This window comes from Littorina saxatilis, linkage group LG6 (assembly GCF_037325665.1).
Source record: "Littorina saxatilis isolate snail1 linkage group LG6, US_GU_Lsax_2.0, whole genome shotgun sequence".
Classification (NCBI taxonomy): domain Eukaryota; kingdom Metazoa; phylum Mollusca; class Gastropoda; order Littorinimorpha; family Littorinidae; genus Littorina; species Littorina saxatilis.
In genome coordinates this window covers 26426173-26439462 of record NC_090250.1, presented here as the reverse complement: position 1 = coordinate 26439462, position 13290 = coordinate 26426173, and the positions used below count along the sequence as shown (strand labels likewise).

The 13290-nt window shown below is 40.9% G+C and overlaps 2 protein-coding genes across 4 annotated transcripts in view; one reads left to right on the top strand and one right to left on the bottom strand.

Annotated features, from left to right (window-relative positions):
- LOC138968860 (uncharacterized) overlaps positions 1-13290 on the top strand; it is a 510049-nt gene that overhangs the window by 236515 nt on the left and 260244 nt on the right. The window lies entirely within an intron of this gene.
- Positions 1-13290, bottom strand: part of LOC138968854 (H(+)/Cl(-) exchange transporter 4-like) — a 122008-nt gene that overhangs the window by 18941 nt on the left and 89777 nt on the right. For 2 of the 3 annotated variants that reach the window (XM_070341518.1, XM_070341519.1), the window contains 10 exons: positions 12647-12829; positions 11948-12037; positions 11078-11133; positions 10143-10211; positions 8920-9061; positions 7606-7691; positions 5744-5865; positions 5070-5184; positions 4385-4480; positions 1136-1159 (listed from right to left, as the gene is read on the bottom strand). In XM_070341518.1, coding sequence (XP_070197619.1) covers positions 1136-1159; positions 4385-4480; positions 5070-5184; positions 5744-5865; positions 7606-7691; positions 8920-9061; positions 10143-10211; positions 11078-11133; positions 11948-12037; positions 12647-12829 — 983 coding nt within the window. The remainder of the gene's footprint in view (positions 1-1135; positions 1160-4384; positions 4481-5069; positions 5185-5743; positions 5866-7605; positions 7692-8919; positions 9062-10142; positions 10212-11077; positions 11134-11947; positions 12038-12646; positions 12830-13290) is intronic. The other variant, XM_070341520.1, reaches the window with a different exon arrangement.

Below are 13290 nucleotides of genomic sequence, written 5' to 3'. Positions count from 1 at the left end.
CGCCATAGCGAAAGAACTCACGAAAAATTTCAAAGAAAAACAATTTCAGAAAAATTTCACAAGTACAAAACGAGCGACGAAAACGTCGCTAAAGTTATAACAAAACGGAAAGATCTCACCACACAAGTAGGTAAAGGTGAACAGCTAGGCGACGACCAAGGGGAGATGCCAAAGCCAAAGACTATGACAAAATGCTGAAGACAGCAGGAGCGTACATCAGGAGCGTCCTTCCCAGTTGAACCGCTGAGAGAGAATGATACAAATGGCGGCGTATGCGCACGCATACGGATGTTGGACCGGACATCGGTCTGATATTATGGGATGGATCACTCTTTTTTAGGGTGGTCTCCCTTGTTACCAAGGGGAACGCGTACAGCGTTACCAGCACTGAACTAGAGTTAATTGCTATATGTGAGTTGGGTAATAATATGTAATTTAATCTTAAAATAAAAAAAGACACAAACAAAATGAAAATCAGAGGGGAGTATGTTAAAACAAAAGGCACACATTTCAGTCTTAACTTAAAACATGTAAACCCAAAAGTTCTTATTCAAACTTAAAAAAACACCTGAATATATAATGGCAATTGCATACTTCAATCTCTTTTGGCTCTTGAAACATAAGCAATATCCACAAATTATGCTTACTTAAACGAACTACTTATCTCCGTACTTCTATAAGCAGACTATCTTCTTTTTCAAGTACGAGTGGCCAAAATTCAGATCTACATGACTAACAAAACTAAACAGAAACTGAACATCATACAGCACTTAACTATTCTAGAATATAAAATCTGACCATACTGGTTCCGATGTTCCACATCAAGAAAAACAACACATGGAAAATGTCACTATGCATAAAATAAAACAAAAGAAACAAAAACAAAATAAAATCAAATTAAAAAAAAAAGTAGTAAAAACTAAATAAAGCAAAATAAAAATAAAATGAAATAAAAAATGGAGCATGCTTTGATTTATTTGCAACGAAAATCAAAGAAAACAAAATTATTGGTTCACTACAACCACACTTATTGATTATATATTGAACCAAAAACATTAATGTGACTGCAAAGCAAAAACACATTCTGTTTCCACTTTTTGGAAAAATTGTTATGTGCACACAGCCAGCCACTTACACTCCAATCCCATATCTCCAGTATCTTAAACAGGAAAAAGACAAATACATTTAAAAAATCATATGTCAGAAAGAGGACAGTTAAGACATACTCAGAATCATCTGTGTTACAGTTTGCGGCAACCAAATAATGAAATTAAACTACTCTTGCCCGGATGTCAAATAACCAAAGGGAAGTAAGCGCTCTTTATCCCCGAGTACGCTAGTACAAGGGTCCAGCAGACTTTAATTGTGTGTCTGTGTGTGTGTCTTGACTTAACAGCTTATTGCTGGGAAACTACTGGGCGCAGTTCGTTCAAAAGTTGATACACTAACTTGATAATAGGTCCGATTGATCGTATTAAAACTTCATAATGTTACCTGGGACCTAAATGCGAAATAAACCACAAAAAAAACCGACTTGGCGGTGGGAGGAATTCGCGGTGCAACAGCCAGCCAGGCAGTCTGATAGAACGGTGCAAGGTCTCGGCCAACCAAGACTATGGCATACTCGTAGCAAAGCCGCCGAATGGTACCGTAAACCAAGAATAGTGACGTAATTACGTCATGGTCGAAAGTCTTTGACGTCAATGCCTCCCTGTAGTCTTTTTCTCTCGCGCGGTGTGTGTGTGTGTGTTCATTTTGTGCACATGTGTTAGTGTTACTGTTTGTGTGTGTGTGTGTGTGTGTGTGTGTGTGTGTGTGTGTGTCTGCATGTGTGTGTGTCTGTGTGTGTGTGTGTGTCTGTGTGTGTGTGTGTGTGTAAGAAAGAAAGAGAGAGAGGGAAGGAGTGAGGGAGAGAGAGTGTGTGTGTGTGTGTGTGTGTGTGTGTGTGTGTGAATGTCTGAAGAGTACTCGGGTCCAGCGCGAGCGTTTTTTATTTAATGGAAAAAGCGAGAGTTATACGGAACCTTTCTCCTGGCACCTGAGAGAATAACAAGCATTGCAATGAACAAGCGACTTTCATCCTCATGTTATTCTCTCAGGTACCAGGAGAAAGGTTCCATACAACTCTCGCTTACTTCATTACAAATGTCGTATGCATAAAGAGCGCTTCCTTCCCTTTGGTTATTTGATATCTTAACAACGCTCTGCCTCATTTCGTTTAAGATACTCTTGCCCATGTAAAACTATGCTGGTCCTCACAAAGTTGAACATAAATACAGAAGTGATGGGCATTCATAATGTCACTCATTTGTGTGTGTGTTTTGGGGATGGGTGGGGGAGTGGAAAGGAAGAGGCCGTGATGGGGGGGGGGGGGGGGGGGGGGAGGGACGGTTTGGGGGAAAGGTAAGCGGAGGGTCGTGGATATGAAAGGCAAGGTGTAGGCATGAAGTTTTGCAATGAGCAAGTCAGGACGATCGCTGAGGGTACTGTGTAGCAAAGCAATTGTTTTTTTGGTGTGGTTTTCGGGGGTGTGTGTTAGTGTGTCACAGTGTGTGTGTGTGTGTGTGTGTGTGTGTGTGTGTGTGTGTGTTAGTTTTGTTGTTGTTGCTCTTTTGAGTGCAACAAATTAAATGTGGTGTGCATGTCTGCCATCATTCTGATAATCATAGGGTGTACAAACGTCACACAATTTCAAACTGGCAACGGGAAGGACAGGTTGGGGTTTGGGATGGGGGGATTAATTGTCTCTCACAGCACTCAGAAGGGCCATTTGATAGCACTGTACACATAGTGTCTTCCGGAAATCAACTCTTGGGGCAAATTGGACAAGTTTCACACTGAATTGTTCCGATGTATACCTCCCTTTTTTCCTGACACTAATGAAGCCATACATGCACAAAGAAATGAGATTAGAATTTCTGAATATCTTGAAGCTGAAGAACAGCTCAAATGACTATACATTGCTTATACAAGAATGCAAAATAATTCCTTTGTCCCTACAACAATCTTTTCCAAGACATGATATCAATATTGAACAACATCTTGTCAAGTAGCTTCTGGAATGCTCTCGGGCCTCCAAAGTCAACCAAACACACCAAACTTATTTTAAATCCTCAAAATAATTTTGGCAGAGCTGATGAAATTTACCACAGTGAGGGAAAGGAGACGCCAAGGATTATCTGAAATTTCTGAAAATCGCCAACACTTTTAAGCCTAGAATTAATTGGGTGAAGTTGACTTCGCAAAGTCTACTTCCCGAAGCTGGCTGCACAAAGCTTTGGCAATGAATTTTGGTAAGACTTTGCGAAGTCTTTGCAAAGTCGACTTCAGGTTGAATTAAGGACAGCCTTTATGGCCTTTTAAACTAATTTACCAAAGAAATATAATCATAGCAACATTATTCAGTCTATTTTTGTTAATCCTCGTAACTGCTCGAAGTTAACTGAGAAACAGATTTTGTTCTATCCTGTTAGCAATATCATATTAGTAGATTACCTATTAGTATGCTAACATATCTGATGACAGCTATAGCTACAGTCACACAAGAACTAAAAGGCTTAATCAGAAATCATACCGCCAAAGAAAATACACATTTTTAAAATAAAAACTATGCAGACAAAATGCACTTCTCCAATCCATTATATGCAAGGTTCTTTGCAAAAATGAGAGAGAGAGAGAGATGGAGAGAGAGAGAGAGAGAGAGAGAGAGAGAGTTAAAAGGCAAATTGCATAGAAGAGACGACTGATGTCAACAGATTGATGGCAGTCCTCCATGCCAGGAACAAGACAATTAAATCAAGATGCAGATCAGAGCCCCACAGTCCAAAGTAGTAGGTCTAAATGTTCACCGGTTGTAACACAATACAGTGAAACCTGTGTTCATTAATGTCTCTTCCCAGAAATAAAGCCTTTAAACTATTATCTTAGCAATAACCAAACCTGTACTTCTTCTTCTTCTCCGGTCATGGGCTGATACTCCCACGTACACTCATATTTTATGCATGAGTGGGATTTTATGTGTATGACCATTTTTACCGTGCAATTTAGGCAGCCTAGCATATGACGATTTCAGGAGACCAAAACTTTTCAACTTCAGAGAACAGGATTTTCGTTTCGTAAATTCTCCTCACAATTTTCATCCAGGACTGTATACCTATGAAAATATAAATTGTCCTCTTAAACTTGTTTGTATGTGAACATCTCACATGCTAATTTAATTAATGAACACAGATTTCATACTGCTTACAATTCAACCAAACCCGAGCCAGAAACTTTACAAACGTACTCTGAATTTGTACAAATGCAGGCACCAACGACCAGACAGGGAGACAGAAAGGAAACAAGAAAGTAAATGTAAATTTATAACAAAGCAAAGCAATCCCACCTGGGTCGCATGACGTCGGCAGCTATCGTTGTGTGCGTGAACTCTTCTTTGCTGTCCAGGAAAGGATAGCCATTGAGCACTATGTGGGCGTCGTAACTAGCAGCAGTCAAGGACAACACCGGAATAAACAAAAAATTAACAATTCAGTGGAACAACTATTTCAAGATGTGGTTATCGTCTGCACATAAATTGACCTCTGTCTGTTCTGGTCCATATTCAAACCCGTGACTCAATGATCACAAATTCAGTTCTCTTCCAACAGAGCTACATAACGCTTAATTATCAAATTGAATAAAATCTTGTTACAGTGGTACCTGCAATGAAAGGACGCACTTGGAACCAGCTAAAAGTGTCCCTAAATTGCAGGTGGCCTGTCATGAAAGGTATATTTTGGGGGAGATAATAGACAAAGGGGCGTCAGAAGGTGTCCTTTTAAGGGAGGTGTCCTCTCATCTGAGGGGCCACACATCGCAGGTAAAAGATAGACAATGCACCAACACGTCTTCACAGGACGAAAACCATTCGTTCAGTGACGTATTCCCGCGTTCTATCTCACGTGACCCATTCCTCTCAGAATTGTGGGAGATAAAACCAAAATTTGCCCTTTGTTTGCCTTCTATGCAAAAATGTAGCAAATTGAAAGAGACCAGACGGCAGACGAAGACTGATTGAGATAAAAGGATACATTCCTTCACGCCCCAGAGCATCTCCCACCCATTTGCTGGTCATGGCCGCGCACATGAGAGGAACGATGTATTCCAGACCGCCCGTCAGTTCAAACATGATCACCACCAGCGAGACTGCAACACACACACGAAGCGTCAAAAACCAAGAAAGACGGTTTTTGGAGCGTTTCATCATAGATACTGCAACCCCAACATAAATACTGTACAATGTAGTAGCTGAAGAAAGTCTGGGGTTAGAATGAAAACGGATGTTCCGAGTCTGTCTGCTCAGACTAGACAGTATAATAAAAAAATGTCCTGACTAAATATGTCATGGTAAAGCTACTGGTGTTGTGCAGTGATACACAAAAGTAAAAATAAAACTACAAGTTTCAAACAGAAGAACACAATCACAAGTCAAACACAAATTCCGCAGAACAACTTTTGGAAATAAGACTATCAGGATTCGTATGCGCAATGAGATTTGAGCCCCTAAACAAAACAATGAGTCAATATTGACACTCTCTTTTTTTTTAGAAAATATGCACATGGTATCGATTACAATCACTCACGCCATGATCCCTTGATTGCCAACTTAACCACATGTGTCAGCAACACACTAGGTGGCCATTTTTCAGTCAGGAGTAAGTTCTCACGTGTGCATGCATGGCATGGATTGTTTCCCCTTACTCACCGGTCATTCTTGTGACCCCGCCCAGAGCGGCAGCAGCCCCCACCAAGGCGTAGAGACCCGGAGTGATGTGGCACGAGTCTTGTTCACACATATTGGCGAAGAGCGGGCTGGAGGGATTGGCCCTGTAACCAAACGTGTGAACTGATACAGTTAAACCTGTTTATAACCAGAGCCGGATTGGCATAGTGGTTAGAGTGCTTGCCTCTCACGCAGGCAGTCAGGGCGGATGCAAATACCCCGTTTTCCCCAGCACTATCCCATCATCCGGCGAGAAATGGGTACCTGACCCTATTTGGGGACGGCAAAGGCAGTGAGGTGCTGCCCTACATGCCAACCGGCATAACGGGCAGTAAGTAAGTAAGTAAAGGCAGTGAGGTGCTGCCCTACATGCCAACCGGCATAACAGGCAGTAAGTAAGTAAGTAAAGGCAGTGAGGTGCTGCCCTACATGCCAACCGGCATAACAGGCAGTAAGTAAATAAGTAAACGCAGTGAGGTGCTGCCCTACATGCCAACCGGCATAACAGGCAGTAAGTAAGTAAGTAAAGGCAGTGAGGTGCTGCCCTACATGCCAACCGGCATAACAGGCAGTAAGTAAGTAAGTAAAGGCAGTGAGGTGCTGCCCTACATGCCAACCGGCATAACAGGCAGTAAGTAAGTAAGTAAAGGCAGTGAGGTGCTGCCCTACATGCCAACCGGCATAACAGGCAGTAAGTAAGTAAGTAAAGGCAGTGAGGTGCTGCCCTACATGCCAACCGGCATAACAGGCAGTAAGTAAGTAAGTAAAGGCAGTGAGGTGCTGCCCTACATGCCAACCGGCATAACAGGCAGTAAGTAAGTAAGTAAAGGCAGTGAGGTGCTGCCCAACATGCCAACCGGCATAACAGGCAGTAAGTAAGTAAAGGCAGTGAGGTGCTGCCCAACATGCCAACCGGCATAACAGGCAGTAAGTAAGTAAGTAAACGCAGTGAGGTGCTGCCCTACATGCCAACCGGCATAACAGGCAGTAAGTAAGTAAGTAAAGGCAGTGAGGTGCTGCCCTACATGCCAACCGGCATAACGGGCAGTAAGTAAGTAAGTAAAGGCAGTGAGGGAGCTGCATGGCTCTAAAGTTGAGATCCCTAATATCTCGCTCCCCTATGATCAAGTACGGTTATGGGAATACTTTTACCTGTTTTTAAAACTTCATAACGATCACCCAAGGGACTAACCAAAAGTTGTCCTTGTAGACCTGTGGTGGAATATGCAAAGGTGAATGATATAGTAAACAGGGATGGTTGTAGTGGGCAGGCATGGTCGTTATTAAGCGGTGGTTGCCAGGGCAGGTTAGGCTGTATGCACTACATGCAAGCAGAGTACCAGTGAAATTGATATTGAGCAATGAGGATGTTACAGCAATGTTACAGTCAAACCTTTGTTTTAAAATCTCTAAAAAAAACACAGAAAATTAAGTCTTATGAAAGAAGAATATATACGTTGAAATAAATTAACAATTGAAACCGTCATTTTCTTCGGGAGGATATTAATGAGCTTGTATTTTTTTGGCCAAATAAATCTGTTACAATAGTTCCCCTTAATTCAAACCTCTGAAGTGAAAAATGAAGTCAATCCCATTATCCACCAAAAAGTGTTCAGACTGTTCTGTGTTTTTCTTGCACCAATCTTGATAACAGATCATGATCTCCCTTAATACCTGCTTCAGTATCATAAAGATCCAGATTAATAAGGAGCCACTAACAAACAAGAAGTAAGCAGTAAGTGTTCAAATGGAGGTATATATGTTTGTCATATCTGTAAAAGTTTGGGGGGCTCTGTGATCAGAAACTGATGGTTTACTGGAGACAGAGTGGGCGTGTAACTCACAGAACAAGTTGTTCCATGCCGATGCCGATCATACGTCCCGTGATGGCTCCCACTGCCATACTGGGGATGAACAGACCAGCTGGGATCTGTTTGGACAAAATACAGAAAAACAGAAGACTGTAATACATTTTAGATGTGAAAACAATATTTGGTGCTGAGTGTTAGTCTAAACTGAAGTTGGTCGGAAACCACTCCTTTTTAAAATGATTTTTGTTTACATGTATAAAGGTAATCTAATGCTGATAACAGAAAAAAAGTCCTTAATAGGCCCCACATTTTAGCCTGTCAGACTGTCGCTGTCTAAATTTTCCAAACAGGAAATGCACCTTGAGGAAAACACCCTCTTTCCATCAAATTAGACCCCTACTGATACAGTAAGCATGAATGAAAGGAATCTTTTCAAGAATTCAATCAATCAATCAATCAATATGAGGCTTATATCGCACGTATTCCGTGGGTACAGTTCTAAGCTCAGGGATTTATTCTAATTTTTTAATTTTTATTTTATGCAATTTATATCGCGCACATATTCAAGGCGCAGAGATTTATTTATGCCGTGTGAGATGGAATTTTTTTTACACAATACATCACGCATTCACATCGGCCAGCAGATCGCAGCCATTTTGGCGCATATCCTACTTTTCACAGCCTATTATTCCAAGTCACACGGGTATTTTGGTGGACATTTTTATCTATGCCTATACAATTTTGCCAGGAAAGACCCTTTTGTCAATCGTGGGATCTTTAACGTGCACACCCCAATGTAGTGTACACGAAGAATTCACTGTCAAGCTTATAAAACATGCATAGATTGCCTTTGCAGCAAACTGGCAATGATCGAGTTAGGTATTACATGTCATTGTTAATAACATTAACAAACCTGTATCAGTATGTAAGGAAGGCTATCCCATCACACAGTGCACAAAAACAAATGCAAATAACAAGGCCATTTCTATGGCACAAATCCTACAGAATCAAAAAACAAGAAAGGTAGGTTGTTACAAATCCTACAGTAATTGTAAGCACCTCACTAAATATAGACACAAATAAACATTTCTGTATGCAATGCAGATTTTTTTTATTCATAGTTAATATGTAAAGCGCGGAGAGCATAGATTACTGTGGTTGGCACTGTCATTGTTATTAATATTATTATCATTATTGAATTTAAACATGACAAAGCAACTAAACTATCACTTTACAATTACAACTATCAAATTTACAAGGCACACAAATCCTGCAAAATACAGCTAAAACAAACCAGTACTGCACCACTGAGTTCTTGTTTGCATCGTGTCAACCCTAGTGACCAACCTTCAAGCCAAAAGTGAAGACAGTGATGACAGACTTGAAGATAAGAGCGAGGAAGAGTTTCCATAGCGCGGAGTGAACACCAGAACTGGCCACCGCACTGGATTGGTACGGGTGTGGTGTGGACAGGTTACGATTGTAATCACTGAAAACAACCAACAAACATAGATCACTTGATCTTCATTTGAACACTTGGACAATATTCAAACAACAGAAGTCAAAATGGCGTGGCAAGATGTGTGAAGATCAGTGTTCCTTCATCAAAATCCTTCATCTCACAAACTGGCTAATTGTTGTGACCGTAATTCTCATAATAATCTTTTCTCCTTCATAATGTTAAAAACATTACTACGATGTACATACTAAATCCTAGCTGTGTAGACCCATTACCAAAGATCCACACTTCCTTATCAACCAAATTTTAATCAAATACAAGGTTAAAAAAACCAAAGGAATTTGGTACTCGACGATACAAGGACAGCACAATACAGTACGAATGCTTGCTTATGAAAGCTTCATCAGGGTCACCAACAAACAAGCACAAAGGGCAACAAGAAGCAAAAGCAACACGGAACGAAACAGGTTTGAAAAGTGTGTTTAAAAAAAAACCAACCACATAACAAAGTAAAACAAGAAGAGCAAACGCTCGATCGAGTCACTTTCGCAGTTCTGAATATTATATGAGGCATCAGATGGACAGGAAGAAATTGCTATTCACAACACAATGAGTCACGTTCACATAAAATTTGAGCCCGGTCACTTTTATAGTTTCCGAGAAAAGCCCAACGTTAAGTTGTGTGTTGCCGAACAGAAAAGGCTAGTTATCTCCCTTGTTTTTCTGATAACGTTCGTAAAAGGCTACAGATGTAAATACTTTGATGTAAAGAATAATCCTACAAAGTTTCAATCACATCCGATGAACTTTGTCAAAGATATAAAATGTCTAATTTTTCCTTTGACGCTGACCTGTGACCTTGAAAAAGGTCAAAGGTCAACGAAACCATCGTTAAAGTGTAGAGGTCATTGGAGGTCACGACTAAACAAAATATGAGCCCGATCGCTTTGATAGTTTCCGAGAAAAGTCCAACGTTAAGGTGGTGTCTACGGCCGGCCGGCCGGACAGACTAACACTGACCGATTACATAGAGTCACTTTTTCTCAAGTGACTCAAAAAGTTGTCAAAATAATACATTTGACAAGATTTAGCGCAATTTCAACCCACTGACCATAACTCCATCTCATCCTCAGGTCCACAGCGACTGACCAGCAGTCGAATCAGTTCACTCGAGTTCATTCTGCACAGCAAACCAAACCAGTACACAGGATGAACAAACATTTCAATTTTGCCTTTTTACATACTTAAAGGCATTTGTACGCGCTCCCGTGTTTACAAAGTGTAGTTTGCCCATAATCGATGTCAAACGCACCATAAGACCATGTAATGACGATATGTCGCCATGCGCGGACCATATACATGCATTACAGCTTGTTTTAGAGTCTCAAAAACTTTGGATGTAAACAAAGACGCGGAGTTATTTCCCTTGCGTCAACGCTACCTCTGTTGGCAAATCTATAAATAGGACGATCCAGATCAAAATGAAAATTAACATATCTCAACATTGAAGGGGTCCTAGACCACAATATTTTGCAGGGAACTTAATTTAGCATGTCTCCAGCTGTTGGTAAAGCAATTAGCGTGTATAGTCATCGAGTACATATGGCTTTAAGTTTTTAATGCTTAGATTAGCAATCAAACACTGAGCAGATTTAAACAGAATGATCACACACCTACTATCTTTCAGTAAACATCCTTTATGTATGATGCATACATCCAACCATGCATGCACACACACACACACACAGACAAACACACAGACATACACACACAGAGACGAACACACACCACATATACACAGAGACACACACACACACTGACTGGCCTCACTTTGTGTATGGGTTGGGGTAGCTGATGAGAGCGATGATACAGGTCACCACACATACACACACACCCACTCATCCCCCCCCCCACACCACAGACACTGACATGCCTCACCTAGTGTATGGGTTTAGGTTATGATGAGAGCAGTGATAAAGGTGACCACACAGACATAGACACAGACACAGATGCACACACAAACAGTGTCACACTGACAGGCCTCACCTTGTGTATTGGTTGGGGTAGCTGATGAGAGCAGTGATGAAGGTGACCACCAGAACCTGTGGAATGCACCAAATACAAGTTGAGGATGACAGTTGCTTGTTCCTTTCAATGCTCATTATTCTCTCAGGTGCCAGGAGATACCGCATAACTCTGACTTACTCTATGACACATGTCGTATGCATTTAGAGCGCTTAATATACTTCCCTTAGTTTATCAGCACCAAATTCAAGTTGGAACTTTGCACCAAGTTAGCAGTAAGCAGGTTTTGCAGTACAGTAACCATTCATCCAGCGATGTGAACATTTCAATTAGGCAAACAATAGTTAAGATGTAAAACAGGGGGAGCATGTACTGTATGTATTCAACATTTACAAAAGATGAAAAACATGGAAACCATCATCGTTTTATCCCCAGGTACATGTATGCTGCATTTGAAGTTCATCATACATGACAATAACTTTCTACGCAATATTCTGATGGGCCATAGAGAACTCTTGAGAGAAAAACACCAGTACAGTTACCCCCCTTTTAAGACCCCCCAATTTACGACTATAACTCCCATTTAAGACCCTGTTTTCTCGCACTTTTTGCTCATAACTTCTGTAAATAGACCCCCATTTCAAAACTCCCTGAGTGATCGACAAGAAGAAAACTCCCTCCTTGTAAAGTCCTGATTTTCTCAGATTTTTGAAGTATTAAAAGGGGTGTTCCACCTGACCAGTGGAGTGAAGAACTCAATCAAACAGCTTGGTCTTTTGCACCTCTGCATGTTGGAATTGTCTTCAAGCCTCATAAACCAGTCAAGCAACAATATGTGACAAACAAAATCAAACGAAAAACAAATAGGAAAAATAATGGGAGTGTACACACCTCCAGAATGGGGAAGTTTCCAAGGGAAGAAAACTTCCTGTAGCGACACCACATGATGTTGAACTTGATGAAAAGTTTCCCGAACACACCCTGAAACATTCAACAGTATAACACATATCCTTAGACTAAAAAGCCTTATTGATAAATATTACATCAAATTAAAAGCTTTCGTAACAACTGGCACCTGATAATGCCATTACATATGCATGAGTGCATCTTTAAAAAAAAAAAAGCTCAAAGGAATGCTCCTATGCAATTTCTATATCAAGTATAGCTTTTAAAACAAAAAAACACAGGTTAAGAAACCTGACCACATTCCATGTGCAAGGTGTTTGCAATAAATGCAACCACACATGCAAACACACACAGACACATTAAGATCTCATCCCCAGTATGATGAACGGGATAAGCTCCTGAAGAGACCACTGCTCGTTGTAGTCGATGGAGAACATCACGCACACACACACACACACACGACACACACCTACAAACACACACACACCAACACAGACTTACCCCCACCCACACACACACACACAATCTCACCCCCAGTAGGATGAACAGGATGAGCTCCTGAAGCGACCACTGCTCGTTGTAGTCGATGTAGAACATCACCCACACACACACATACACAAACACACACACACTCACACATGCACATCCCCCCACCCCCACACACAGACAGACACAGGATCTCACCCCCAGAGCCCCCAGTAGGATGAAAGGGATGAGCTCCTGAAGCGACCACTGCTCATTGTAGTCGATGTAGAACATCACCAGGTGGTCGTTGCCAAACGGGTTGATAGATCGCAGGATGAACGCCGCGATCAGGGCACAGAAAAACGACCGCCACAGCGTCTTGAGCGGGAAGTAGTAGCTCACCTGGAAACACGAGGAGAAATTTGTATGATAGATAGTAGTATATATGTACAATGTAGTATATATATATATATATATATATAACGATAATATTCTACAGCTGTGTGAAACTGAAAGGAAACACATATTGATGTCATTGTGGAATTTTGGCCTACTACGATTGCAGATGATTTTGATGTTTTTGAGCTTTAGACTAAGTACATTATTCTCCATGAAAAATATTCTCTGAAATAAGATGGACAATGCATGGTTCAACATTCTGTTATCTTTCTATCCATACCAAGAACAAATATAAACACTATTTCATAATAAAAATGAATAGTAATTTTGTCCTCCCCCTGAAAAACTGTTTAAAAGGAGTTACGCCAAAATTCCATGATGACCTCGATGTGCTGAAATCAGATAAATTAAGGCATACACTCAAACACAAGGACCCTGTTAGAAGAAAATGGTCCTCATTCCAG